At 47.8% G+C, this 24777-nt stretch overlaps 1 protein-coding gene across 3 annotated transcripts in view; it reads left to right on the top strand.

The window, feature by feature from the left end:
• Positions 1-24777, top strand: part of OSBPL10 (oxysterol binding protein like 10) — a 284923-nt gene that overhangs the window by 229843 nt on the left and 30303 nt on the right. For all 3 annotated transcript variants that reach the window (XM_060022092.1, XM_060022091.2, XM_060022090.2), the window contains exon 7: positions 20483-20632. In XM_060022092.1, coding sequence (XP_059878075.1) covers positions 20483-20632 — 150 coding nt within the window. The remainder of the gene's footprint in view (positions 1-20482; positions 20633-24777) is intronic.

The following is a 24777-nucleotide window of genomic DNA, read 5'->3' as shown; positions in this document are numbered from 1 at the left end:
TTGGGGAAAGAATGTTATGGAAGAAAAGAGGAAAATCTTTTCTCACATATACTTCGGGCTCTGCCTGAATTAATCAATGAGTTCTCGGATCCCTTTTGCAATGTGGATTGAGTTTTGTAGATGGATTATGGGGTGCGGTGCAGGGGCTGCCTCTGTGCTATATTATAATTGTAAATTTAAAATTTTTTGGTAATGGTGATAGATGAGCAGCTCAGCAGAATGGAGATGGTATGTGTATGTGTGAATGAAATTGTCTAAGTTCTGATAAAGATTTTACCCCCTCTGGATATAGGACTCAAACAACTGCCCCTCTGATACTTGAACTTACCTTACCAGCAGCTGTCTGGCTGTCCATCCTGTCCCCAGTCACCCCAGCACCAAAGCTCTCCTTGCCCCTGCAGATATTAGAGCAGCAGGGGCCAAGCAGGTAGGCTTTGTGAGGTGACAGATGAAGTCAAGTGTCATGTGACACCCTGTCACGACCGTCTTCTTTCTCCTCTGAGGACAACTCATAGCCATCGCTTCCCCAAAGCCCCGGGTCCCTTTTCTCTGCCATTCACCATCTGCAGCCAGCTAATGAGACATCGGACTGTCCTATGTCATTTGTGGCTCCCTTTATTAGCTACAGTAATCCCGGCAAATGACCTCATCACAAATAAGTATAAGAAGATGGGCAGAAATACAGCCATTTGGAGGAAAAGGAAACCATAACTTTTTTGGAAATGAAATTAAACCTAACTGAGAACAGTATATCAATCCTTAAAGCCATGGAAATGTCCTTCAGATTGCCCCAAATCTCTCTTCACATTTTCCTTGATCTCATCAGAATTGCTTTCCTTGAAAAAGAATAAGAAATGTATAGAACTTGATTGTTTTATAGTTAAAGTAATACTGCAAGAGTATCAGATCTTCCTACAGCAAATGTATAGTATTTAATCCACATTCTGAGTTTGAAAGAGCTTTGTGGGTTACTCTGGAAATGCACCTACACCATGAATGACATTCTTCTTTGGAAAATGTGTTTCAGATCCCAAATATCTTCTTTTCAATGGCTTGTGTACTAAAATGCAGGGCCAGTTTGTAGTTCTGTCTTAAAAAAAAAAAAACATGTAATTTGGGGAGAAAACAACTCCTTTGGGGAGTGTGAGGTTTTCTTATAGTGACTGAAACCAATTTCCTGCACTGAAGTGAGAAAAGAAATGCAAGCAAGAGAAAGGGACTATTTTTATGTTTACGTGCCTTTTAATTTCATTATGATGCATTTTTAGAGCTAAAAACCTTATTTAGAATGGGATCTTACATAGAAATTCCCAGAATGAGGAAACACCTTTCTGTTTTAGATGCTGCTCTGTGAGATCAGTGGTTCTTCACTAGGTGAGTAGAAAAGTGGGGACAGATGTCATAACAATTCCTTCCTGAGCCTCAACAGAAGACCTTTATAAGCATCAGAGTGCCCACCTCACAAAAGCAAGCTTTTTGTTTATATTTTTTTAGCACACAGATTCCTTAAAGAAGCAATCAGTGGAACATAAGATACAAAACAATAACAAAGCAGTGAGAGATCCTCTTTCAGGTAGTTTGGCTCTTGAGATGAGTAAAAAGGTGTTTCAAAGCTACAGGGGTATTTTGGAGAGGTGAGGTTAAATGATTGCATTTCTAGATCATAGGAATGAAGCTGATTCTCTTTCTTCTCTTGGATCTGGTCTAGAGTAGATGTCAGTTTAAGTTGTCCCTCGATGCGGGGGTTAGCATGATGTCTCTAGGGTTCCAGCTGTGGAGGCTCACAGAGTTGGTTGGACCCCAGCTCTTGGATTTACTGTCTGTGAGAACGTGGGCATGCGAATTATCAATGGTAATGATCGTAGTAATTTCCTGATGGAAATGTGATGAGAACTCGATGAGACGGTGTATTGTCAGTGTTCATCTCGGTGCCTGGCACATAGTAGGTACTCAGTAGTCAGAGTCTTATTCAAATTGTCTTTGACCTGCCTCTCTTACCCCAGTCTGTAGATAGTAAGTTGGTTGAGGAAGCCCTATGAGCATTTGTTGTTAAGCTCTTCTGGGTTCCTCACGCGAGATTCATTTCTCTTATGTAGGCTTCCAAAAGAGTATTCTGGGTATAAATGATGACAAATGTATATATTTATACGCTGGGACCTGATTCACAAAGGGCTTCCATTAATAACTTACTCAAACTGGGCTTCTCCAGGTAGAGCTGATTTAAGCATTATCAAGGCAGTTTTGTTGCAAGGTAGGTGTCTTGCCTGGCTTCTCTCTGAGGAAGTCCTAAAATCACCCAGCCAGCTGGCAGGGTGGGCCCAATCCAGTGGGCATCTCTAAGGCAGGCTGCCCAGGTGGGTTGATTTTCACAGCACACCCCAGCTTTGCCCACAAGAGGAAGTCTGGAGTGTAGAGACATAAAGGAAATATCAGGTAGGTTGTATTAGTTTCCTGTTGCTGCTGTAACAAATGGCCACAAACTTCGCCTAAAAGACACAAATTTATCCTCTTATAGTTCTGTAGATTAGAAGTGTTACGCAGGTCTCAGTGGGCTAAAGTCCAGGTGTCAGCAGAACGGCATTCCTTTCTGGAGGCTCTGGGGTGAATCCATTTCCTTGGCTTTTCCAGCTTCTGGCGGCTGCCTGCATTCCTTGGCTTGTGGCCCCTTCCTCCATCTTCAGGGCTAGGAACCTTGCATCTCTTTGACTCTGCTTCCATAGTCCTGTCTCCCTGTGATTTCTCTCTTCTGCCTTCCTCTTCCACTTTTAAGGATCCTTGTGGTTACACTGGGCCCACCCAGATAATCTAGGACAGTCTCCCTACTTTAAGCTGATTAGCACCCTGAATTCCCCATTGCCATATAGCCTAACCCAGTCACCATCCTGGGGATTAGGACCACACATCTTTGGGCTGTTATTCAGCCTACATAGCAAGTGAGTTGGTTGGCAATCACAAAGACGTTAGATAAACCATGAAAATAAAAGTGGGATGGACCTCTGACTTGAAAGAGAGCCAGTGGTTCCATTGCTCCCTTGGAGGAAAGCAGTCAGCTCAGCTGGATGTGTTGTCGGGAGGAAAGTAACTGGCTGTGCCTTTTGTCCAGAGTGAAACTTTGCCAAGCTGACTTTTCCCAGCCTGCTGCTGCTCCTCACCCCTCCATCCCCTCTGCTGCCCCCAAGAGCCTCAGTATTAAGCCAGACGTGACCCATGAGGTCGTCTCTGACAGTTCACACAGTTCAGATCTTGGCACCGGGAGGAGGAGGACCTGAAAAATTTTTGCAGAGTAATTGTCGCGTAAACACAGCATAGGACTTATAGGAAGTCAGAAGTAAAAGTCCACTCTTTCTTCCTTCCAACATACCTCCTACAGGGAGCTACTGTATCTCTTCTGGGGAGTCTGTTTGCATAGCAAACATATATACTTTAAACAGTTTTTACAACAGTGGTATCACACTATAGATAATGTGGCTCTTTAATTTACAATAGACTTTAGGTATATTGTTTGCATTCCTTTTAACAGCCACAAAGCATTCAACTCTGGGTGTATCATAACTCGTGGAATCATGTACCGTAATTTATTTAACCAGTCTCCATGAGAGACTTGTAGATAGTCCAGTTTTCTTTTACAGGTAGTGCTCGACATATATTTGGCATACTAATGCACATATGTCTTATACAGGGAAACTGTCTATCAGTGGAATTCAGGCAACGTACGTGGGAATTTTAAATTTTGCAAAGTATTACCAAATTGCCCTCCGAGATTGAGCCAAATTTATACTCTCAGCAATGTGTGAGGACTGCTGTTTCCTGTTCTTTTGCCATTAAGAATGAATATCAAGGTCCTCTGGACGCGCAGGCTCAGTGGCCATGGCTCACGGGCCCAGCCGCTCCGCAGCATGTGGGATCCTCCCGGACCGGGGCACGAACCCGTGTCCCCTGCATCGGCAGGCGGACCCTCAACCACTGCGCCACCAGGGAAGCCCAAGGTCCTATTTTCTTACCAGTGCTTTTTAAGAAGAAAAATGGTATCTTGTTTAATTTCTCTTTTTATGATTATGAATGAAGTTGAGAATATGCTTCACATATTTATTAGCTCTTTGTATTTCTCTTGTTTTCAGTGTCTTGTTCACAGCCTTTGCACATCTTCCCATTCAGTTGGACTTTCTAATTAATGTTTTATAAGAATTCTTTTTATATTAAGCCAATTAGTCCTTCATAGTATGAGGAAAATATTTTGTCCTCTTCTTGGGTGTACTTTCCCCATGAAGGAGCCCTTCGCTTGAATTGGTTTGAGTCAGATTCCCCTTACTTACATCCTTTCAAATGAATTTTGTGTGTTGCTGTCTAGGGCTGCCCACTGAGATGAGGCACGGTGTTGCTGTGATTGTGGCGGCTGTTTTATAGGGAGGTATCACACTGTGGGAACGTACAGGAGCTAATATGTACACCCATCCCTCCTGGAAACATCATCGGCACGAATCAAGCATCCTCTCACTGAGAGCATTGGTTCTCCTACCCTCAGCTTCTCCCTCAGGCAGATGTCAAACTGTGTAGTGACTCATTCTCTGGTGGTTCTGGTTTGGACACTGTCTCCATCCAGGGTCTAATGTTGCTGGGTTTTAAGGCAGTTTTAAGCAGGATATTTATCAAATTGAAAAAAAAAACCCCAATAGTTTTATTTCTCAAAAATGAAGTACTTAATGTCAGAAGTTAAATTGTTTTTTCGTTTTAAAGACATTGGATTATAGCATGGTAAAATATTCAGTTAAATATCACCTACCATGGGGTATTTTCAAACTCACAAGAGGGCTGTGTTTCATTATCACCCTTTATGAATGGGATGAAGATTTATCGTTCAGGAACAGAGCATTTTTCAAATGTCTAGCCAGGTGACAGAAAGCCTGGCTCTGAGAGTCATTGCAGGACTGTGTTATACTGGAGACATGGAAATTCTGTGCATCAGAATGATCTAGAAAAGGAAGAGACAATTGAATATTTAAAAGAATGTGGGTCCTACCTGAGACAGCAAAGTGATTCAGTTATACATATATATATTCTTTTTCATATTCTTTTCCATTATGGTTTAGCATAGGATGTTGAATATAGTTCCCTGTGCTGTACAGTAGGACCTTGTTGTTTATCTATCCTGTATATCAATAGAGTAGTTTGCATCTGCTAATCCCAAACTCCCAATCCTTCCCTCTCCCACCCTCCTCCCGCTTGGCAACCACAAGTCTGTTCTCTATGTCTGTGAGTCTGTTTCATAGTTAAGTTCATTTATGTCATATTTTAGATCCCACATATAAGTGATATCATAGATATTTGTCTTTCTGTGTCTGACTTACTTCACTTAGTATGATCATCTCTAGGTCCATCCCTGTTGCTGCAAATGACATTATTTCATTCTTATTTATGGTTGAGTAGTGTTCCACTAGTAGTGTTCTACCACATCTTCTGTATCCATTCATCTGTCAGTGGACGTTTAGGTTGTTTCCATGTCTTGGCTGTGGTAAATAGTGTTGCCGTGAACATTGGGGTGCATGTATCTTTTTGAAATATGGTTTTAAACCCACAGGTCTGATCATTAATAGTGCTCACTACACAGTGTTTTCATTACCCTGGGATGATTACAGCTGTCTCACACATTTCCCCTTGACGTTTTCATTGAATAAAGCATTTGAGAGTGGGGCAAAGCAGAGTATGATACTGTGATGGTTTTTAACGTAGAAGGCATAGTAAGCCTCATCTGGATTTTATGGCCGTGAATAATATGAAAAAAAAAATTGCTGCAATTACCCTCTTAGATCCCGAGTATCAATTCCCATTTGAATAAATGTACAGGGAAAACTTCTTTTAATATCCGCTATCACAGTGGCTAGAAAAATGGTTGCGCATGATGCAAATTAAAAAGCAGAGAGGGCTTCCCTGGTGGCGCAGTGGTTGGGAGTCTGCCTCCCGATGCAGGGGACGTGGGTTCGTGCCCCGGTCCGGGAGGATCCCACGTGCCGCGGAGCGGCTGGCCCCATGGGCCGTGGCCGCTGAGCCTGCGCGTTCGGAGCCTGTGCTCCGCGTACCGCAAAAAAAAAAAAAAAAAAAAATCCACGAAAAAGCAGAGAAAATGCCAGCTATTTGAGCCAAAATGTACTGAGTGGGATTTAGAGATTGTAGGTTTAATGGAGCCTTATTGGTGCTTCCTCATTGTAGAATTAAGAGCTGTGGTGGTTTTCTTTCTGGTTTATTTCTTTTTTCTACAAGACACTAGATAGAGCCTGTTTTCTCTGAGGTGCTTTTCCCTAAGTTTGTTAGTTTTTACTGAAATCAAGACATGATAGACAAATACCAGAGAGTTTTTAAGAGAAGTTGAAGAATCTAAAATTGTCCAAGCTTGGGGTTGTTTCTAAAATTCCTAGCTTTTGATCTTCTTGTGGTACTAAATCATTGGATCTTCTGAGAGTCAGAAATTCCCAAAGGGGATAGTAATCCAGAAACTCTACCCCTTGAAGTGAAATGGCATAGATTTCCCTGATTTTGGTCCTTAAAGGCTGGGATGCGTCTGTGTGTGTATTGATATGTGCCTGGCACACAGGAGTCCCCTGTGAATGATGTCCCTGGTGGCCTGGACAGAGCGTTAAGAGTAGCCCCCGCTTGCTGCAACTAGAGAAAGACCACGCGTAGCAATGAAGACCCAATGTAGCCCCCCCCAAAAAATAAATAAATAAAAACAAAAAAAAGTTTGTAGCTTTCTGATCCTGTTTTTGGGCCATCAAGTGAAATTTCCAGAGCCTGGTCTAATGTTGAGAAATACAATTTCCTTCTTCAACTTATGCCTACACAAGATTTTGATAGAAGTTGTCCATTTGTCCATGTTTGACTCCCGTGTCCACACTGGGCACTCAGGATTGGGTTTGGGGAATCAGAAGAGGCCAGTGACACATTTCCTGCTACATCTTTCCTGGGTGCCAGGCCTCTAACACGCCTGCTGCTTTTCTGGGCTGTTCTCCGGAGCCCCTATGGCCTGGGATCATTAGAGCAGCGGTTTCTCAAGTGCATCCCAAACACCTGGGGGGCTTGGTAACACTCAGGTTCTCCAGGGGGAGGGGAGGAGGTGGGCTGGAAGCCTACAGTGGGCGTAGAGTTTCAGTTCTGCAAGATGAAAAAGTTCCAGGAATCTGTTGCCCGGCAATGTGAATAGAGTTGATACTACTGAACTGTACACTTAAAAATAGTTAAGGTGTTAGAAAAAAAAAGTAATTGAATATAAAGTGATTTGTCATAACTCATGGAACTACGCACTAAGGCCTGTACATTGCACCATATAAATTCTATTTCGATTCAAAAATAAACACAAACATAACACAGGTCTGGGCCCCTGTCCCCACAAACGTAACACAGGTCGGGAAGTCTGGGATGGGGCCCAGACTTTGCATTTCTGTCAAGTTCCCAGCGATGCTGAGGCTGCAGGTTCGGGACCATGTGTTAGGCCTGATCCCGAGCTTCTCCCTGCTCCATTCTTCATCCCCTCCTTGCTTTGCATCCTTTTTCCCTGTGCCTGCCTCTGAGTATGAGCCCATGTCTGCATAATGTGTGGAAGAAGCAAGGTGGTCTAGCAATTAGCGGCATCAAGTGTAGACTCTGAAAGGACCACTAAGGGGGTACCATCGACTTTAGTCTCCTTGTGTTTATTTTCTGAATAGAGGCATTCACCATCTGCAGAATCAGAAGAAATCTATCACCCAGCACAAAACATAAATCATTAACAACTGTGGATATAGAAAGCCAGAATTCTGTTCTCGATGCGCATCCATGGTTACAAAAGAAGCAAATCACAGGGGGACCCTCCCCCCCGATATATCATTCTGTCGTCTTTTTGTTTCTTCGGTGAAGGTGCTTGTAAAATGGTTCATCTGTGGTTCAGTAGGAATTTTAGAGTTTTAAAATGATCTGTTCTCACTGAGCTTTTTATTGCCAAAATGTCAGGAAAAGATAGGCAAGGCAGTAACCTGTGAGCGACCCTGGCGAGGCTTCCATGTGGGGTGTTAGAGGAGGGAGGGATTCCCTTTGCCCCGGGATCATCAGAGCCTGCATCAGGGCATCGGTGCTCTTTCTGCAGAGAAAGTGTAGAACTTGGGACTTCCCTGGTGGCGCAGTGGTTAAGACTCCACGCTCCCAACGCAGGGGACCTGGGTTCCATCCCTGGTCAGGAAACTAGATCCCACACGCATGCTGCAACTAAAAGTTCACGTGCTGCAACTAAGCAGCCTGCGAGCCGCAACTAAGAAGCCCACAAGCCGCAACTAAGACCCAGTGCAACCGAATAAATAAGTATTAAAATAAAATAAAGTGTAGAACTTGTGCGATGATGAAAATATTTTCTTTGCCAACTGACCAATATGGTAGCCACCAGCCACCTGTGGCTGCTAAGTACTTACAGTGTGGCTGGTTAAATTGTATTTCATTTTAATTAATTTAAATAGCTACTTGTGGCTGGTGGCTACTGCGCCGGGCAGGGTAAGTCTAGGCTGCAGGAGGATTAGGTGAATAGCAGGAGGGGATGTGACAACAGGGGTCTGGGGGACAAAAGCCCGAAATGCTGGGCTGAGTGAGTGGATCGTTTTCTCTGGGCTGTGGGATGGCCTTGAAGACTTTGAACAGAGAAGCGGATGTTTTGGGAAGAACATTCTAGTGGTGCAATATGAAACAGAGCATAAGAGGAGGGGTCTGCAGCAGATGAGAATCTGGGAAGTGTTCGGATCCTATGAGATGTGCCCGAGGCCCAGCGTGTGATGGCAGAGATGGGAGAGGGAAGGGATGTGTAAGCGGGTGGGTGTCGGGGTGCTGGGGCACTGGGGAGGCGTCTGTGAAGCTGCAGGCCTCAAACCTGGGTGACAAGGAGGATGGTGAGTGAAACAGAGGAGGCGGGGTGCTGCAGGGGCCCGTTGAGGTGTGCGAGGTGAGATGCTAACGGCTCTTTCCCACTTGAATGATGCTGCGTCTGAATCTCCTGAGCTCTCTCCTCTGTGGCTACATTTGCTCCCTCCAGAGCTTGCTTCTTCCTTCTGAACTGCCTGCCGCCGCCTTGCTGCTCCCCCGTGGCTCCTGCGGTGCTCGCTGTTGACCCTGCAACTGGGAGCCCACACCAGCCACTGTCTGCACAGAGGCTGCAGGCCCAGGGGGACCCAGGCCGTGTCCTACACTGTCTGTGCTCCTCTCCTGTGCCTCACACAGAGCCTGATGGGTCTGTTTGTGCACGCCGTTCTCCCTCACGCTGAACCGTGGCTGCAGGAAGCTTCCAGAATGGTTCTCAGTGCCCGTCACCCCTGCGACAGTCACATCGTAGCTTAATTAACAGGCCATTCCTTGGGGCCTGGGTTATATTCTTCAGCCTCTTAGTGATCGTCCGTAGTTGCTCACTTCCAAAGGGGAAAGCCAAGTGTGTATTTACTCATTCAAGGAATATGTCAGTGTCAAGTCCTATCTTTGTTGCTAGAGACACAACAGTGAACAAAACACAGCCTGGTTCTCGTGAGCTGACCTTCTCCAGGGGACAGAGGTGATCAATCAGCATATGATACGATCAGTGCCAGGAGTGAAGGAGCAGCTGGGGGCGGGGCATGATGGAGAAAGTGGAGAGGACGGTCAGGTGACACTTGAGTAGAGATCTGAGTGAAGGGAGGGAGGAAGCCATGCAGGAATCCAGGGGGAGAAGGGTGGTAACAGCAGGTGTAAAGGCCCTGAGGTAGATGTGCACTTCATGTGTTCTAGGAACAGAAAGTGGCTGGCGGGGCCTGAGGAGGGTGTGGGAGGGATGCGGTGGGAAGGAAGGTAAGAGAAGCAGTGGGGCGAGATCACATGGGGTCTCCTGGGCCCCAATAAGAACTTTGATTCTGAAGGAAGTGGGGAGTGTTTTGAGCATGAGTTAGAGGATCTGCGTTATGACTGAAGATGCCTGCTGGTTGCTGTGAGGAGACCGAGGCCATAGAGGGGGTGCGGGAGACTTGCTGGGAAGCTGTTGCAGTAAATAAGTGAGAGCTGACGGTGGCCTGTGCCAGGGAGTGGAGGTTGTGAGAGTAATTGGATTGTGGATGCAATTGGCAGGGTTTGCTGGGGGCTGTGGTGTGGGTGGAACGTGAGGAAGACTGGAGTCAGGGGTGGTGCTGAGGCTTTTGGCCAAGTGGCTGGAAAAATGAAGTTGCCATTTCCTGAGACAGAGGATCACGTATTGGAGGTGTGAGTTGCAAGGTGTGTTTTGGATATATTATGTTTAATACGCCTATTAGGTAGTGTGTTAATTTTCCATTGCTGCTGTAACAAATTGTCACAGACTTGTTGGTTTAAAACAGTGCAAACTGATCGTATTATAGTTCTGTAGGTCAGAAGTCCGACATAGGTCTCATGGAGCTAAAATCGAGGTTTTTCTTGGAGGCTCTAGGGGAGACTCAATTTCCTTGCCTTTTCCAGCTGTCAGAGGCTGCCTGCTTTCTTTGGCTTGTGGCTCCTTCCTCCATCTTCAAAGCCAGCAATGCTGCATGTCTGACCAGTTTCCATGGGTACATCTCCTCTTCTGACCACAGCCAGGAAAGAGTCTCGAATTTTAGGGATTTCTGTGATTCTGTTGGATCCATCTGGATAACCCAGGATACTTGCCCTGATTCCAGGCTTTAATCACATCTGTAAAGCCACTTTTTCATGTAAAGTAACATATTCACAGGTTCCAGGGATTAGGACGTGGGCGTGTCTGGGAGTCCGTTGTTCTGCCTAATAGCTTAGGGGGTGTGGATAGACAGTTGGACACACAAAGCTGGAAGTCAGGGGAGAAGGCTGAACTTGAGATATAAACTTAGAAGCCATCAGTGTACAAATGGTTTAAAGCCACGGCATCAATCACATGGGCTTTCCAAGGGAGTGAGTCTAGTCCTAAGGGCAAAGCCACATACAGTCTGGCCTGAGCCACACCTCCCTGTCACGTCACTCTGGTTGGAAGGGCCCCGCCTTTCTCTGCCACCTGAAGCGCGCTGCTCCTGGGTGAGACTCAGGCCGGAGTCTGGCTCTGCACACGTCACCTTCCTTCTGGCCTTGTTTGACTTTGCATCATGTGTGCATTTATTTATTTGTTTTTAATTTTATTGAGATATAATTCACATGCCATGTCAATTCACCCATTGGGAGTGTGCCATCCTGTGGATTTGAGGATGCTCCCAGCTATGTACCACCAGCGCTACGGTCAGCTTTAGGATATTTTCATCACCCCAAAAGGAACCTTACCTCTTAGCTGTCACCTCAAATCCCCCCGTCCTTCCGTCCCCCACCAACCACTAATGTACTTTCTGTCCCTGTAGATTGGCCTGTTCTGGGCATCTGATATAAGTGGGATCATGTCATGTGTGGTCTTCTGTGACTGGCTGGCCTTCTCATTTTAAATCTGGATTTTGTCTTGCACGCTCCAGTTTTCCCAATTTTTCTTTAGTTTTATTCATTCAGTCCTTACAATTTTTTTTTTTAACTGAGCAGCTATTATAAAACCAGGCTTTGTGTTGGGATTCTAGAAATGAAAGCCTGAGTAAGACAGGCTTCCCATCATCACGGAGCTCTGAGGTGGGTAAGCTGACAACGCCATGGCTGTCACTCTCCCCTCCTGAGCTCCCGGCTGGTGTTGCTGCTGGATCGGGGCATTCTTCCTCCCAGATCCTGGAGGAGGCTTCTAATCCACATCGACCCAGAGCCCTAAGCAGCCAGCCCCGATCATCAGTGTTCCTGTACCAAAAGAGAGCTGACTGTCTTGCTCCGACGGGAAGGCAGATAGATGGGCAGTTGCATAAATACAGTTGGGTAAGTGCCGAGCTGGGCACGGACAGGGTGCTTAGGGATTCCTGGTTAGGATGGAGGCATCGCCTCTGCCCCCGTGAAGCATGATTGAACTAAGTGTCGAATGATGAGTTGGGAACTTACCAGTCACACCCAGGGCTGGAGAAAGAAAGGTCCTCCAACAGATCCCCTCTGGTTGAATGCAGAGACCGTGGCTTAAGACCGCATCCTTCTGTCTTCAGCATCTCACGCGGTGCTTTGAGTTCGAGGCAGCTGGTGCAATGGTAACTCATTCAGGCCTGGTGACTGCTTACCCTTCAGCCCACCCCAAGTAGGAGGGGGGGTCCTTTTATGTCTTAAACCACCACTTTTCCTCTTATCAGAGGCCAGGAAGGCTAGGATGGGTCTCAGGGAATTTCTTCCCTACCTTTCCTGGGTAGCCTTGGATGGCAGACACCCCTGTACTGTCACTCCCTGCAGACCACAGCAGGTCTCCTGAGGCCAGGGGATGGCCTGCACTGTCCGATTCACTGTCCTGGCTACTGTGTATTTGTCCCATGTGGTTCCCGGATCTGCATGTGACTCTAGGCTGAGATTTGTTGGAGGATGGATTTCTATGAATCCCTTCCTGCTGCAGCCCCAGGTCCAGGAAGTGATGCTACCTCATGGTCAGGGCCATGGACTATTTGGGGGGCCTGGACCTTTGCAGCTCCAGAACCCTCGGTGTCATCATTGCTGAGGAGGGCCTGGGAGACAGCATGGGCGGCATCCTGCAGCTTCCAGAAGGATGCTGCCGGGACGGGAACGAGCGCAAGCAGGGGTGGTGGGCACTTCAGCTGTGGTTTCTAGATCCCCGTGGCCGCAGGTCCACCATGTGCCCATGAGGATGCTCACGAGAGCAGCAGGCTTTTGCTCAGTGTTCCCTCTGCACCCACTTCCCGTGCCCTGACTTCCCTGGGCCTCTCAGCAGCCCTCCAGGGGGTGGGTGGTACCATCTCCACTTCACAGGTGAGGAGACAGCCTGCCAGGTGGAAGGTGGCGGATTCAGGATTTATGTCCAGGGCCGTCTCTCTGCAGCCACCGCGCAGAGCTCTCCCTGGATGCTTTGCTGCCTTGCAGAGCTGTGGTGATGCATCCCCTTTCTTCTCCTTCTCATGACCTTTATCCCCATCCTCAGGGGCTTCCTGTGAGTTGGGAAGCATGACCCGTGCTGCTGGTGCCACCCAGGACTAGGGCGCGGTGGGCGTGCCCCTTCACCCTGCAGAGCTTTGCTGAGCCCTCGGCCCGGCTGTGAATTCAGTGCTGGGCTGGGCTGGAAAGGGCTGGACTTCTGCTGATGGAGAAAAGGCCGTAAAGCACTGGATGCGGCGCTAGTACTTTGCTTGACCCACCATGCTGGCACCCTCCCCGTGATTCCCGGTGCCCACATGCCAGGGCCAGGGGTCCTGCTGATGTGCTTCCAGAACCTCAACTGCAAAATAATCACCTCCCTCTTTGTTTGCAGCTGCTGCTTCCTTTTTCCTTTGCGGTGCTTTCTTGAGGTTTCCTTTGCTCCTTCGCAATTCCTTTCTTTTCTGCTTTCGTTTAAAATGATTTTCAAGTAGACGCATGGATGCTGGAAAAGGGCTGGCGATTCTCCTCCCTCTGAATGCTTATTACCTCACGTGTCTTGAAAGGAACGCTTTTTAAACCTTCTTGGTGTGATGTTCCCGATGACCTTGGCTGATGACGAATGTACCCCCCGCTCCACACCCCTCCCCAGAAGCAACTTCCTTCTGCCTTCCAGGATGTCTTTGATTTAAAATTAACCTTTCTGCAGGTCGGCCCCTTTGCTCAGGACGAGCATCTGTGCTTGCAGTCTGTGAGAGCCAAGTGTGGTAAATGTGTATGTGTGTGTGGGTAGAGCCAGAAAGCCAGCGCATCCACTGGGAGGCGGCAGAAGGACTATGATGGCAGTGGCAGCCAACTCAGTGCCCCCCAGACGGCAGCTGGGACCAGCAGGCTGCGTGGACATGCTTGTACTTGAACCTGTCAAGGATAAGAGCCAACTTCTCCGTCAGGTCCCCCCCACCTCGCCACGGTGGCCTCATTGTACCTACCTCCAAATGGCCAGATGAGGTCCCCTAACTAAGGGGGTGCCCTCCGAGGCCCAGTCGGTGGCCTGGCTTCGACGTGGCTCCACAGAGAGGACGGTACATGTGAGGAGCCTTCAGCTGGCGCCCTGCATCAGGGCCGAGGGCCGTCAGCTGGACCAGACACCATCCGAAGACGTGTGGCCGACGGCAGGCCTCTGGCATGACTTGTGACCAGAGACAAGCATCCATCCGTTCCGACCGAGAGCCCTTCCACCGAGCAAGGATGGCCTACTTTTGGGGAATTAGAGAGACTCTTCTGGAGGAGAAACCCCGCCTGTGCTGAGCGTGGGGAGAGCAGTAGGTCCCCAGGAGCAGCCACTGCACGTTCAGAGGACAAACTTCACGTCTGTGTCTGTCCTCGGGAGATAATTCTTCCAAGCGCGTGGTAGGGAGGGCCGTGCACTTGACAGTCACGGGGTAGACGTTTCCTATTGGGGAATGAGGGCCAGAAATTACTGGTGGAATTTGCTGGACGTCTGGCTGTCTTTGGGGGCTCCAGGCTCTGCTGATGCTTGCTGACTTGAGCCCCAAGTTGGACCAGCTCCTCGGATCCAGCTGTGCCAGTTCTCGTGACCTTGGGCTGTCAGGCGGGGCTTCTTAGGATTTACTGATAAAATGTTACTGATGTGAAGATGCGCTCTGAGGACCGAGTCATGGTTGTGATAACTTGGTTAAATACACTGTGACTATTGAGATGAAAAATGACTAGAAATTAAAGAGACAGTAATACCATTTATCATTAGAACCAAAAAAAAATTGATTTGGTTGTTGGTCCGTGGGTACTTGTACCTCTTAGACACTCAGACCCTCTTGCTTTTCTTCCAGTATTCACTGAATTTCCTTTTTTTTGTCCCCTTGGTCTGTCTCCATGTACCCACCCTCCCAGTCTCTCTGACCCCCTAAGCTCTGTCCATGTTTCACGTTCCTATTTTTCCTAAAACCTCTTATTTTCTGGAAGACCAGCTTCTCTTGACTTTTATCCCCTGGTCAGCAAAAGCAGACTCGCCCTGGTGGCCGCGATTGCATGTCATTGCATGTTCTGTGTAGTTGTGGGCTTGAGAAGCGCGTCACGTAAGAGGACACGTCATTTCCTGGTTATTCTTCTGCCTGCCGCTGTGATACAGACGTAGCTCTCATTTGAGGGTATCTGAGGGCGGTGATGCTCTGGGTCTTCTTCCCCGCTGCCCACCTTTCGCTGGCCCCCAGAATACCAGAGAGTCTTCTTGACACGGCTGTGTTCCCCCCTTTTCCTGTAAGGACGATATCTGGGCTACGTTGGGTTCTTGCGTTCAATGCCAAGGTTCTTTGGGATGGCACAACCCACCCGTGCCTCCATGCCAAGGTACCAGCGTGCGGGGAGAGATGCCAGGCTTTAAAAATGATTGAGCTGAAGTGTGTTCGCTGCCAGAGGAGAATGTTCATTCTCTAGCCGGCTTTGTATCTTGGTCCGGTAGAATTTCAGGAGGGTGGTGGCTAACATGAGCTCAGTGGATTATGTTTTTCTGCTGAAGACGTTGTTTAGTTAAGAATACCTCTTACCTGGCAGAAGATGGCTATAGGAGTCCATCCCGATCCTTGCTGGAAGAGACCCCTCACACCTGCATGTCTGGGTTTTCAGGGCTCTTTGTGGAGCTGCTCCCCACCCAACAGTGAAAAGGCTTTTTGGAAGGCTGCGTAATGCCCAGGCCTCTCTCTAATGCCTTGAGTCTCAGGGTTCAGCCCTTTAAGACATTAGGTTAAAGAGGATGTTAGTACAATAGATCCAACTGCTTATACTGGCCCCAGCTGTCTGAGGGCCAGGTCTCAGATAAGAAAGAAGGAGAGATCATTGTGAAGAGAGAAGTACACCGTCTGAGGAAGGGAAAATAGGGAGCGAGGCCTGGGAAAGGGGGGTGGGGTGGATTTGGGAGCGTGGGGGTGGAGTGAGGCCTCCGACAGGGAATTGAATGGACTCTAAAGATAAATGTCTGTTTCCTGGGGTTTTTTTCCTGGAACTGACTCCAACTGTAATTAAATCACGTATGTGTATTGAATAAAAGAGGTTGGAATTTCAGTCTTGCTTGGAATTTGCATTTGTATTGAAGAATTAAAATTTTGTGAAAAAGAAGAGACGCTAAGAATGTTCAGTGTCTCCCCTACACCGGTGTCCCCCTTGACAAGACTGCTGGACCCACGTAAACCTAACTCAAGTCACGGTGTTGCTTCTGGCTTTGGTCCTTGGCCCGTGGAGGAGCTGCCTCCTATCAGATAAGGAGTAGAGGTTGGTGGTAAAGCAGGGGCACGTCTGCAGGTGCTGGGACCGTCTTTGATTCAACCACTTCCCACCCTGAGAGCCCATCTCTGTTCCATGACCCTTCAGACCTTGAGATCCTGCAGACCTTGCGAGGCCTGAGGTCAGCCCTGGACAGATACCCTTCTAAGAATCCATGGAGAGCAGGACCCTCTCTCCGTAAAATGCCCAGACACACAATTTGTATATGAAATGTCAAGGGTATGGGTAGGTATCTTAACGAGTGTCCATAGGGCCCAGATTAAGAATCCTTGCTTTAGGGCCCAGGTCACTGCTGAGCTACCAGGGGTGCCCCTGGACCCCAGCTGCCAGGTGGCCTTTTCCTGTCCATCACCTTTGCTTGTCCATCCCCCCACCATTTGCTAACAAGGCAAGAGTCACTGGATTGTTGTAGCACCCCATGTCCTGCGGTACTCATGTGGTAAGCAATACTGAGTCATAATTTTTTGTTTTTATTAAAAACCTCTTTTTTCCAAAGCCTGCTTCTCTTTACAACATATTCTAATTCCATTTTATCTTCACGTTTGTGTACATTTTTACGGTTCAGGCTGGCTCATTTGCAAAGCTCTCTGGGGAACGGCAGTATTTAAAGATTCTTCTTGCTTGAGTCTTAGGAACTGTCTCAGTCTTAGGAACTGTCTCAGAAAATAAGAAAAAGCCATTTCTTATTTTCAGTTTTCTTCTGAGGTGGAGAAAGACCGTTCTGCCACCTTTGATCACCTCAGGACGGTTGTCATCACTTTACAAGCAGAAATCCATTGGTATAGGAGGGCGTGGGCATACAGGGGTACCCAGGAGAGGAGCAGAACTTGATGAGCTGGGGTGTGAGGATGTGATGAGCATGTGGGCCTGACTGTGGAAAGCAGACTTGGATCCACTGACCGTTACCGTTGTTGTGGATTTCACATCAGAACAGCAGAATCTGCAAACCCTTGACCCTAAAAGGGAAGGTTTTCTGTCTTTAAAACTCCATCTAAGCCTGGTTCTTCGAAATCTCCATTTCTCAGAGCCCCTGCTAACCATGGGTGCTTTGCGGGTGCCCACAGATTGGTGTTTACACGGCCAGTTGACCTCCTTCAGACCGACGTGCCCTGTTGGGAACCCCTACCCTCCATCCACGTGCCCCCATTTTGGACCCACACCAGAGGGTGGTCTCACCTTCTGCATATGGACTTGAGTTCCAGTGTGGGTGGAATTGGGGGTGTCCTCTAAGACGTTCACTGACAACGTGATGAATGAAACCAGCTTTATTTTTAAACCCTGATCTATTTACTCAAGGCTGGATAAGAGAATTTTTGCAAGTTTTCCAAAGCTGCAGGAGACAGAAATGTTGCTGGATCCTTGTTTAAGCTTAGCGCACCGTCTGCTAAGGGTCTGTGCCAGTGAGGGGATGTGTGTCAGGCTCCCCGTGGCCTTTCCTCTCTTGGCGGGACTTCAGGGTCCCCAGGAGCTCTGGCCGCCATTCGCCCTGGAGTGAGTCAGCTTCTGAGGCCTGTGCACCAGCCTTAATTCTCCTTGCTGGAGCCAGTGTCCCTGACGGCATCACCAGACACAGGAAACGTGACGTTGATTGAAGTGGGACAAGCTGGAGAGGTTTGTGTGCACAGTAATGTATGTTCTTCGTATGATGTGGCGGGAGCTTGCAGAAGGCGTCTTGGCTCCTGGAAATCAGGGACCAGCTGCGTTTGGTTTCCAAGGAAGGCAGACAGCAGGAGACGCTTGGTCCCTGTGGTTCGTAAGCATCTCCCTGCGAGTGTGGCAGTGGGTGGGAGGGGTGCACTGGCTTGTGGGCAGATGGGAAAATCACACTTTCAGAAGAAAGAACAATTCTTCACTTCATAAAACTTACTTGAGCTATTGATTTGCTTAGTTTACAATCAGTGCTTTGTGAGAGCAGCTAATTTCAAGCAGGAACAATTGCACTCCAGGTGGAGCTCCTTTTCTCTCTCTTTTTTTTTTTTTTGTTTTTGTTTTTAACTTTTATTTTATATTGGGTATAGTTGATTAACAATGTTGTGTTAATTTCAGGTGTAAAGTGATTCAGTTATACACATACATGTATCTGTTCTTTTTCAGATTCTTTTCCCATGGAGCTCCCTTTCTTGTTGAGATGTATAAGGACCTTGAAAGCTATGCCCACCCCCTTGAGTGCAGGATGGTAGCGTGATTTGCTTTTGATTGTCCTTTTTCCTGCCACACAAGATACCCAGGCCTTGCCCTCTCCTGCCCCGCTGCCCTGGGTGGAGGGGATGTCTGCTAATATAGGTGACCACCCGGCACGTTACTGCAAAGGAAGTAGCAGCTCCATCACCTTGGCATTGAAGGGAGTGTGTCTGAGCTCTCTGGCTTTGGTGGCAACTGACGGGAACTGCAAACTCACAGTGAATGGAGACAGCCACCCTTTAAAACTTGCCTGAAACCCAGAGGAGGGGGAAAGAGCAGGGAAGGTCAGGAGGGCAGGTATATGGGACGGTGGCCCTGCTTTAGCCCGTCAGACTCGTAACCACAGTGACCTTGGCTGCCATGGGCACTGCAGCACAGGAGCTGAAGCTGGAGGAGAGGTAGGCGGCTTCCAGGCATTGACAGCAAGTGCTGGCTCCTGTCCCTCTGTCTCTGATTTCCCAGTGTGGAATCAGGGTGGCCCATGGCCCCAGACTCCCCCTCTGGTTAGTCTTCTCTGGACCATGGTGGGGGTCAGGGGCCCTCAGTTATTTCAGTATATCTAGCAAAGCACCTTTCCAGTGATGTCACATAGCACACATGACATGAGTCTAGGGAACCAGGCACATGATGGAAACTTGACTTGTGGCTGGAGGAAAGCCCCATGGCCTTGGGAATAATTTGAGCAGTATGTCTATGGTAAATGTCCATTTCAACTGAAATCTTAAAAATGCTACCCCAGTGGAAAGAGCACCATATTTCCTCTGGAGTGTTGGTGAGGAAGGACAATTATAAACACCTTGATCGCTAAATAACTTTTGTGTTTTGGAAGTAGATGAGATGGTTCTGTGTAATGAGACTGAAAATGATTAGTTTTTGCTTGGATATTTGGGCAAGTCTGTATCCTTTTATATTAAAATGTTTGGGCTCCCCTGTTTCTGTATGTTAAGTTCATTAGTAATTACCAGTCAGCAGCAATTAGAAACAATTACGTAATGTTTTGTGTAGAGTGCTTTTGCTGACATAGAAACAAGTACTATGAGAACATACATAAATGAAGAATGGTGAATAGGATTATTTCTTTCAACAGAATTGTGAGGACAGCTGTAATTGTAGCCAGAGTTCTTGGTAATTAGGTATTGGAAAATTATGCGCTCAGCAATCCACCTTGCATATTTTATTAACTTGCCTGCTTCCTCTGTAATTTGGAAAACTGGAATCAAGCAACTGAATGAATAAAACTTGCATCAAGGAACGTGCAGGGTCTGTTAGCCAGGTTGAAGCTTAGCGTTATTATAAAATTTCAGACTTTTTCTTTACATTTTCATTTTTGTTTCCCTCCATAAATTAATGCCAGCACTGAGCCTTTTTTTTTTTTTTTACTTGCTGTAGTGATATTCACTAATGGGAATAGAAATAATTTCAGAGTAAATTTTCCCATAAATAAGGTAATGTCAGTTTCTGGGGTGTCTGACTTTTGCTTATAAACAGAGAAATTTACGTTTGCTATAGTGCTCTGGGTTGTACAAGTTAACAGAATATTATTTGGGAATAGCCAAGGTGAAGGGACTCACACTTGAATATTATAGTTAGTTTCTTAGAGGGCAGGAAGCTTTCTTGTCAGGGGAGGTGCTTAGGCTAGAAGGCTCACTCACAGGTGAGGGGAAGATGAGAGGGCTCCTCAGGTGCTTAAAGGTGGGGCCTGCACCCCAAAGATCGTCTTCTGGGCTTCCCTGGTGGCGCAGTGGTTGGGAATCCGCCTGCCGATGTAGGGCACGCGGGTTCGTGCCCCGGTCCGGGAAGATCCCACATGCCGCAGAGTGGCTGGGCCCGTGAGCCATGGCCGCTGGGCCTGCGCGTCTGGAGCCTGTGCTCCGCAGCGGGAGAGGCCACAACAGTGAGAGGCCCGCGTACCGGGGAAAAAAAAAAAAAAAAAAAAGATCGTCTTCTGCCCACGGCCGGGAGGACCAGTTTATGGAGAAACTCTATCTGGGCAGGCTTGGGCTCTCTGCCCTTGCTAAGCACATGGGTTCGGTGCTGTGCTTCTAGCTTCTCAGGACCAGGCTGGTGATTTTTACTGATGATCTCGTTTTAGCCAAACTCAGGCCCCGAATTGGTTTTGTCAGAAGATGAGAAAAGTGACACTGAAGATCAGGAAGAGACAGAAGTGGGTGTCATGGAGGATCAGCGCAGTGTAATCCTTCACCTCATTTCTCAGCTCAAACTTGGAATGGATCTGACCAAGGTAGGTGGGCGTGTCCCCTGGGGCTTGTGGCCAGTCGTCTGGGTGCCTTCTGTCCCTCACAGGCTTTCCCGCTCGGGAGACTGGGGATGCAGAGTGGGGAAGGGTCAGAGCTGCGGTCAAGTACGGATGTTCCGGGGATTATTGGAAAGGATATTTTATGTAAATGATCATCCCCAGGGCATGAGCCTTGCGTTTGCTTCTCTGGAGGAGCTGCGATGCTTCAAGGGCAGGGAAAGCACACAAGATGATAAGGACAATTCAAGATGGGATTTCTTTGTCTCCTGCTGTGTCCCAGAGAGGATTAAAGGTGACCTAGAGAGATGGACGTGGCGCATTGGCCACAGAGAGAAAACAGGAGGAAGGAAATGGTGTGGGCAAGAGTGAGGCTGCCTCCACCTGCACCACCACCACCACCACCCCGGCCCCACCCCCCCACCCCGCCTCTGGGCACCTGGCCTCCTCCTGTTGCTGGCTGTCATTGGCCTTAACCCCATTGATGATCCAGACCTCGCTGCCCACGTGGAGAGCTGTGTGCCCGCTGGTTGGTAGACGCACAATAACTCTTGTTGGTGCTGCGCCCATCCCGGGAAACCTCATCGAGAGGACCCAGCATCCTCCATGCTGGTGGACGGGCGATGGCCCCCGTGGAGCCTTCCCCGCCTCCGGGCAGTGGCTTCGTTCTGGAGGAGAGAGGGAAGGCCGCTCTGCGTGCAGCTGAGAGGTGTGTGGGCATGGGGAGCGTTGTGGGTGGTGGGAGTTACCTGGACTCGGCTGTCCAGCCCACCTGGCTTCCCTTGCCCGTCCTGACGCCGATGCCGAAAGCTCGGCTTCTTTGCACTGGTGCCAAATCGAATCTTGGAGACAGAGTTTTGGGTGAAGTAGAAAAGAATAGCTTTATTGCTTTGCCAGGCAAAGGGAGACACAGCGAGCTCCTGCCCCACAAAACTGTGTGTCCCAAACCGGGAGGTAAGGAGTTCAAGGGTTGGGTTGCTGATAAGGATCAGGGTGTGTGTGTGTGTGGGGGGCCTGCACTCCTCCAGTCTGGCCTCAGGTGGTCTTCTCTGGAATGAAGAATGCTAACATTTTCCATTTGTTGAGGGTTTTCTTTCTGCAGAAGTGTTCAAAGACATTGTTAATGTTTATCCCTTGAGGCTGAACGGGGACCCTGCCCCAAGGCTGCACTATTGTTTCCTGACTGCTCCTCCCTTGTCTCTGCTTCCCCTCCCTTCCCTGATAAGCAACTGTTTGAAAGGCTTCCATGCCCTGGAGCCCCACAGGGTCCTGCTCAGTTTCCGTAGGTGCTTCGTGATTAGGAGGGAGGGACGTGACCATAGGAAGGGTGTGCTGGCAATGAAAGTTCTGGATCCGGAAGGCCTACTTGAAATGGTTGGAGCCCCTGAAGGCGCAGCCTGGGGAAACTGCCTTGAGGGTCGTGGGCTTGTTTGGCTGCAGGGAAGGGGCTGGATTCCACAAGCTCAGCTTGGCCTGGAGGCCAGACCAGCGAGAGGGAGGGGGCGGGTGAGACAGGCTCTTTGAAGAGGAAAGCGACAACAGGGAGCCTCAGAGGGGACAGAAAAGCCTTTTCTTGGGGATGTTCTCATGGGTTTGATCATGAGGGAGTCTGACGTCCTGGGAACCTGCACTACTTTCCATGGGATTGGGGCGCATGCTGAGCAGTGTGACCTGGAAGGTTCCCTTGTCTCCCCTTTCCCTGCCCTCTGCTCAGGGGCTCCACACACCAAGCTGACATCCTGCTGCCTTCCCTTAATTTCTGTCTCCTGGCCATGTAATTTGCATCCTTTTTGCTAGAAGAATCCTTTAAGTGCTTGCCTTTTAAAAAGCCCCCCCTCTGATTCCTGTCTGAGTGTAGACCACTCAGAAGGAGCTTTGAGTGAAGACCTGGGGGCTGGAATCTGGGCTGTGACATCACTAATTTGACCCCAAACCATGTTTCCAAACTCTGGTTCACAGCCCGTTTTGTGGGTTGTAAAACCAGTTTAGTGGGTCAGATGATCATTTCTAAAAAATGAAATAAAATACATTAGAAAACACCAGAGTGTACAGCAGGTGAAACTTTTTAGTTGTGTTGATACGTGTGTACTGGGTCACCATGTGAAATATATTTGCATCGTGGATCATATTCTATAATTCAATGTAGACTCCTGAGTGATACAGGAGAGACACTGTCAGAGTAACCGAAGTTGCCCAGGTCAGATGTGGAGAAACCCAACAGCACTGAGGGGACTGCATGACGGCAGGTGGAGTGTCTCAGAGACATCACCTTCTGGCTCCTGTGTTTTATTTTTTAATTTTTTTATTTGGCTGTGCCGCACGGCATGTGGGATCTTAGTTCCCTGACTGGGGATCAAATCTATGCCCCCTGCAGTGAAAGCTCGGAGTCCTAACCACTGGACCGCCAGGGAAGTCCCTCTTGTTTTAAAATATGGAAATCATGAGAAGTGTACATCGCCTTTTCCTAAAAGAGCAAACGTGTTTATCCAACAGTCAGCTATCAGAAAGAAAAACTTTTCTAATCTATTGTTCATTAACTTATTTACTGGGAAGAAGCTGTTATTCAGAAACCAAGGGAACATTTGACAAGCTGAAATACTTGTGAAAGGAAGAGGGAAACCTTTTATTGTCCCATGAGGCTTTTGGGCTTTCGTTGCCCTGCCCTGTAAAAATGTTGATGAAATTGTATCTTCCCCTTTTTAAAAAAAATTTTATTGAAGTATAGTTGACTTACAATGCTGTGTTACTTTCTGCTGTACAGCAAAGTGATTCAGTTATACATACATATATATTCTTTTTCATATTCTTTTCCATTACGGTTTATCATAGGATATTGGATATAGTTCCCTGTGCTATACAGTAGGACCTTGTTGCTTATCCATCCTATATGTAATAGTTTCCATCTGCTAATCCCAAACTCCCCCTCCATCCCTCTCCCACCCCCTTCCCTTTGGCAACCACAAGTCTGTTCTCTATGTCTCTGAGTCTGCTTTGTTTCATAGATATGTTCATTTGTGTCGTATTTTAGATTCAACATATAAGTGATATCATATGATATTTGTCTTTCTCTGTCTGACTTACTTCACTTAGTATGATCATCTCTAGGTCCATCCATGTTGCTGCAAATGGCATTATTTCATTCTTTTTAATGGCTGAGTAATATTCTATTGTCTACATGTACCACATCTTCTTTATCCATTCATCTGTCGATGTACATTTAGGTTGTTTCCCTGCCTTGGCTATTGTATATAGTGCTTCTGTGAATATAGGGGTGCATGTATCCTTTTGAATTATGGTTTTTTCCAGTTATATGCCCAGTAGTGGGATTGCTGGATCATATGGTAGCTCTACGTTTAGTTTTTTGAGGAACCTCCATACTGTTCTCCATAGTGGCTATATCAATTTACATTCCCACCAGCAGTGTAGAAGGGTTCCCTTTTCTCCACACCCTCTCCAGCATTTGTTATTTGTAGATTATCTCTTTCCTTACTGTCTCTTCTTGGCTCTTGTCTGTGTCATTCAGTTAAGCTTGTGCTAAGCTGGCAGTGGACGAGCTTGGCCTGAATGGCACTCGGTTCGATGAGCAGGCACCCTGGAGAGGTTACCTTCCACGACTTGAGGATGAAGCTTTGATCTCTCCGTAAAATAAGTGCGCAGCCCCATCTTTGTGGAGGTGTCCAGCACAGCTGCATTCCCAGGTCACCAGCCTCACTGGGCCTTGAGTGCTGTATTTTGCTTTAGTTCATTAACCGTGGTCAGCAGTTTCCTGGGCAAGTGACCAGTGGGGTGGTATAACATCCCATGCTCAGAAGCATCCCAGACTTGGTTTACTGGTCTGCTGTTGCTGTCTTGAAATTCTTAATCATTTCGAACAAGAGGACTTGCATTTTTGTTTTTCACTGGGCCCCCCAAAGTAGGTATCTGATCCTGCCTCCAGAAGCACCTTGGTCTGTCCTCCTTCCTCAGTTGTGGTTCCAGAAGCCCAAGTTGCTGGTGAATTCCGCCACTGGATAACCTGCTACAATTGCACAAATCATGGGTAGCCCAGGAAGGAAAATGAGGGGAAAAGGAGGAGCCACAGAGATGGAGGGCACAGAAGGGCTCTTTGACAAAGGGACATGTAGGTTGAGCCT

Source organism: Delphinus delphis, chromosome 10 (assembly GCF_949987515.2).
Source record: "Delphinus delphis chromosome 10, mDelDel1.2, whole genome shotgun sequence".
NCBI classification, from domain to species: Eukaryota; Metazoa; Chordata; class Mammalia; order Artiodactyla; family Delphinidae; genus Delphinus; species Delphinus delphis.
The sequence above is the reverse complement of the archived record's forward strand: the minus strand, read 5'-3'. Positions and strand labels throughout refer to the sequence as shown.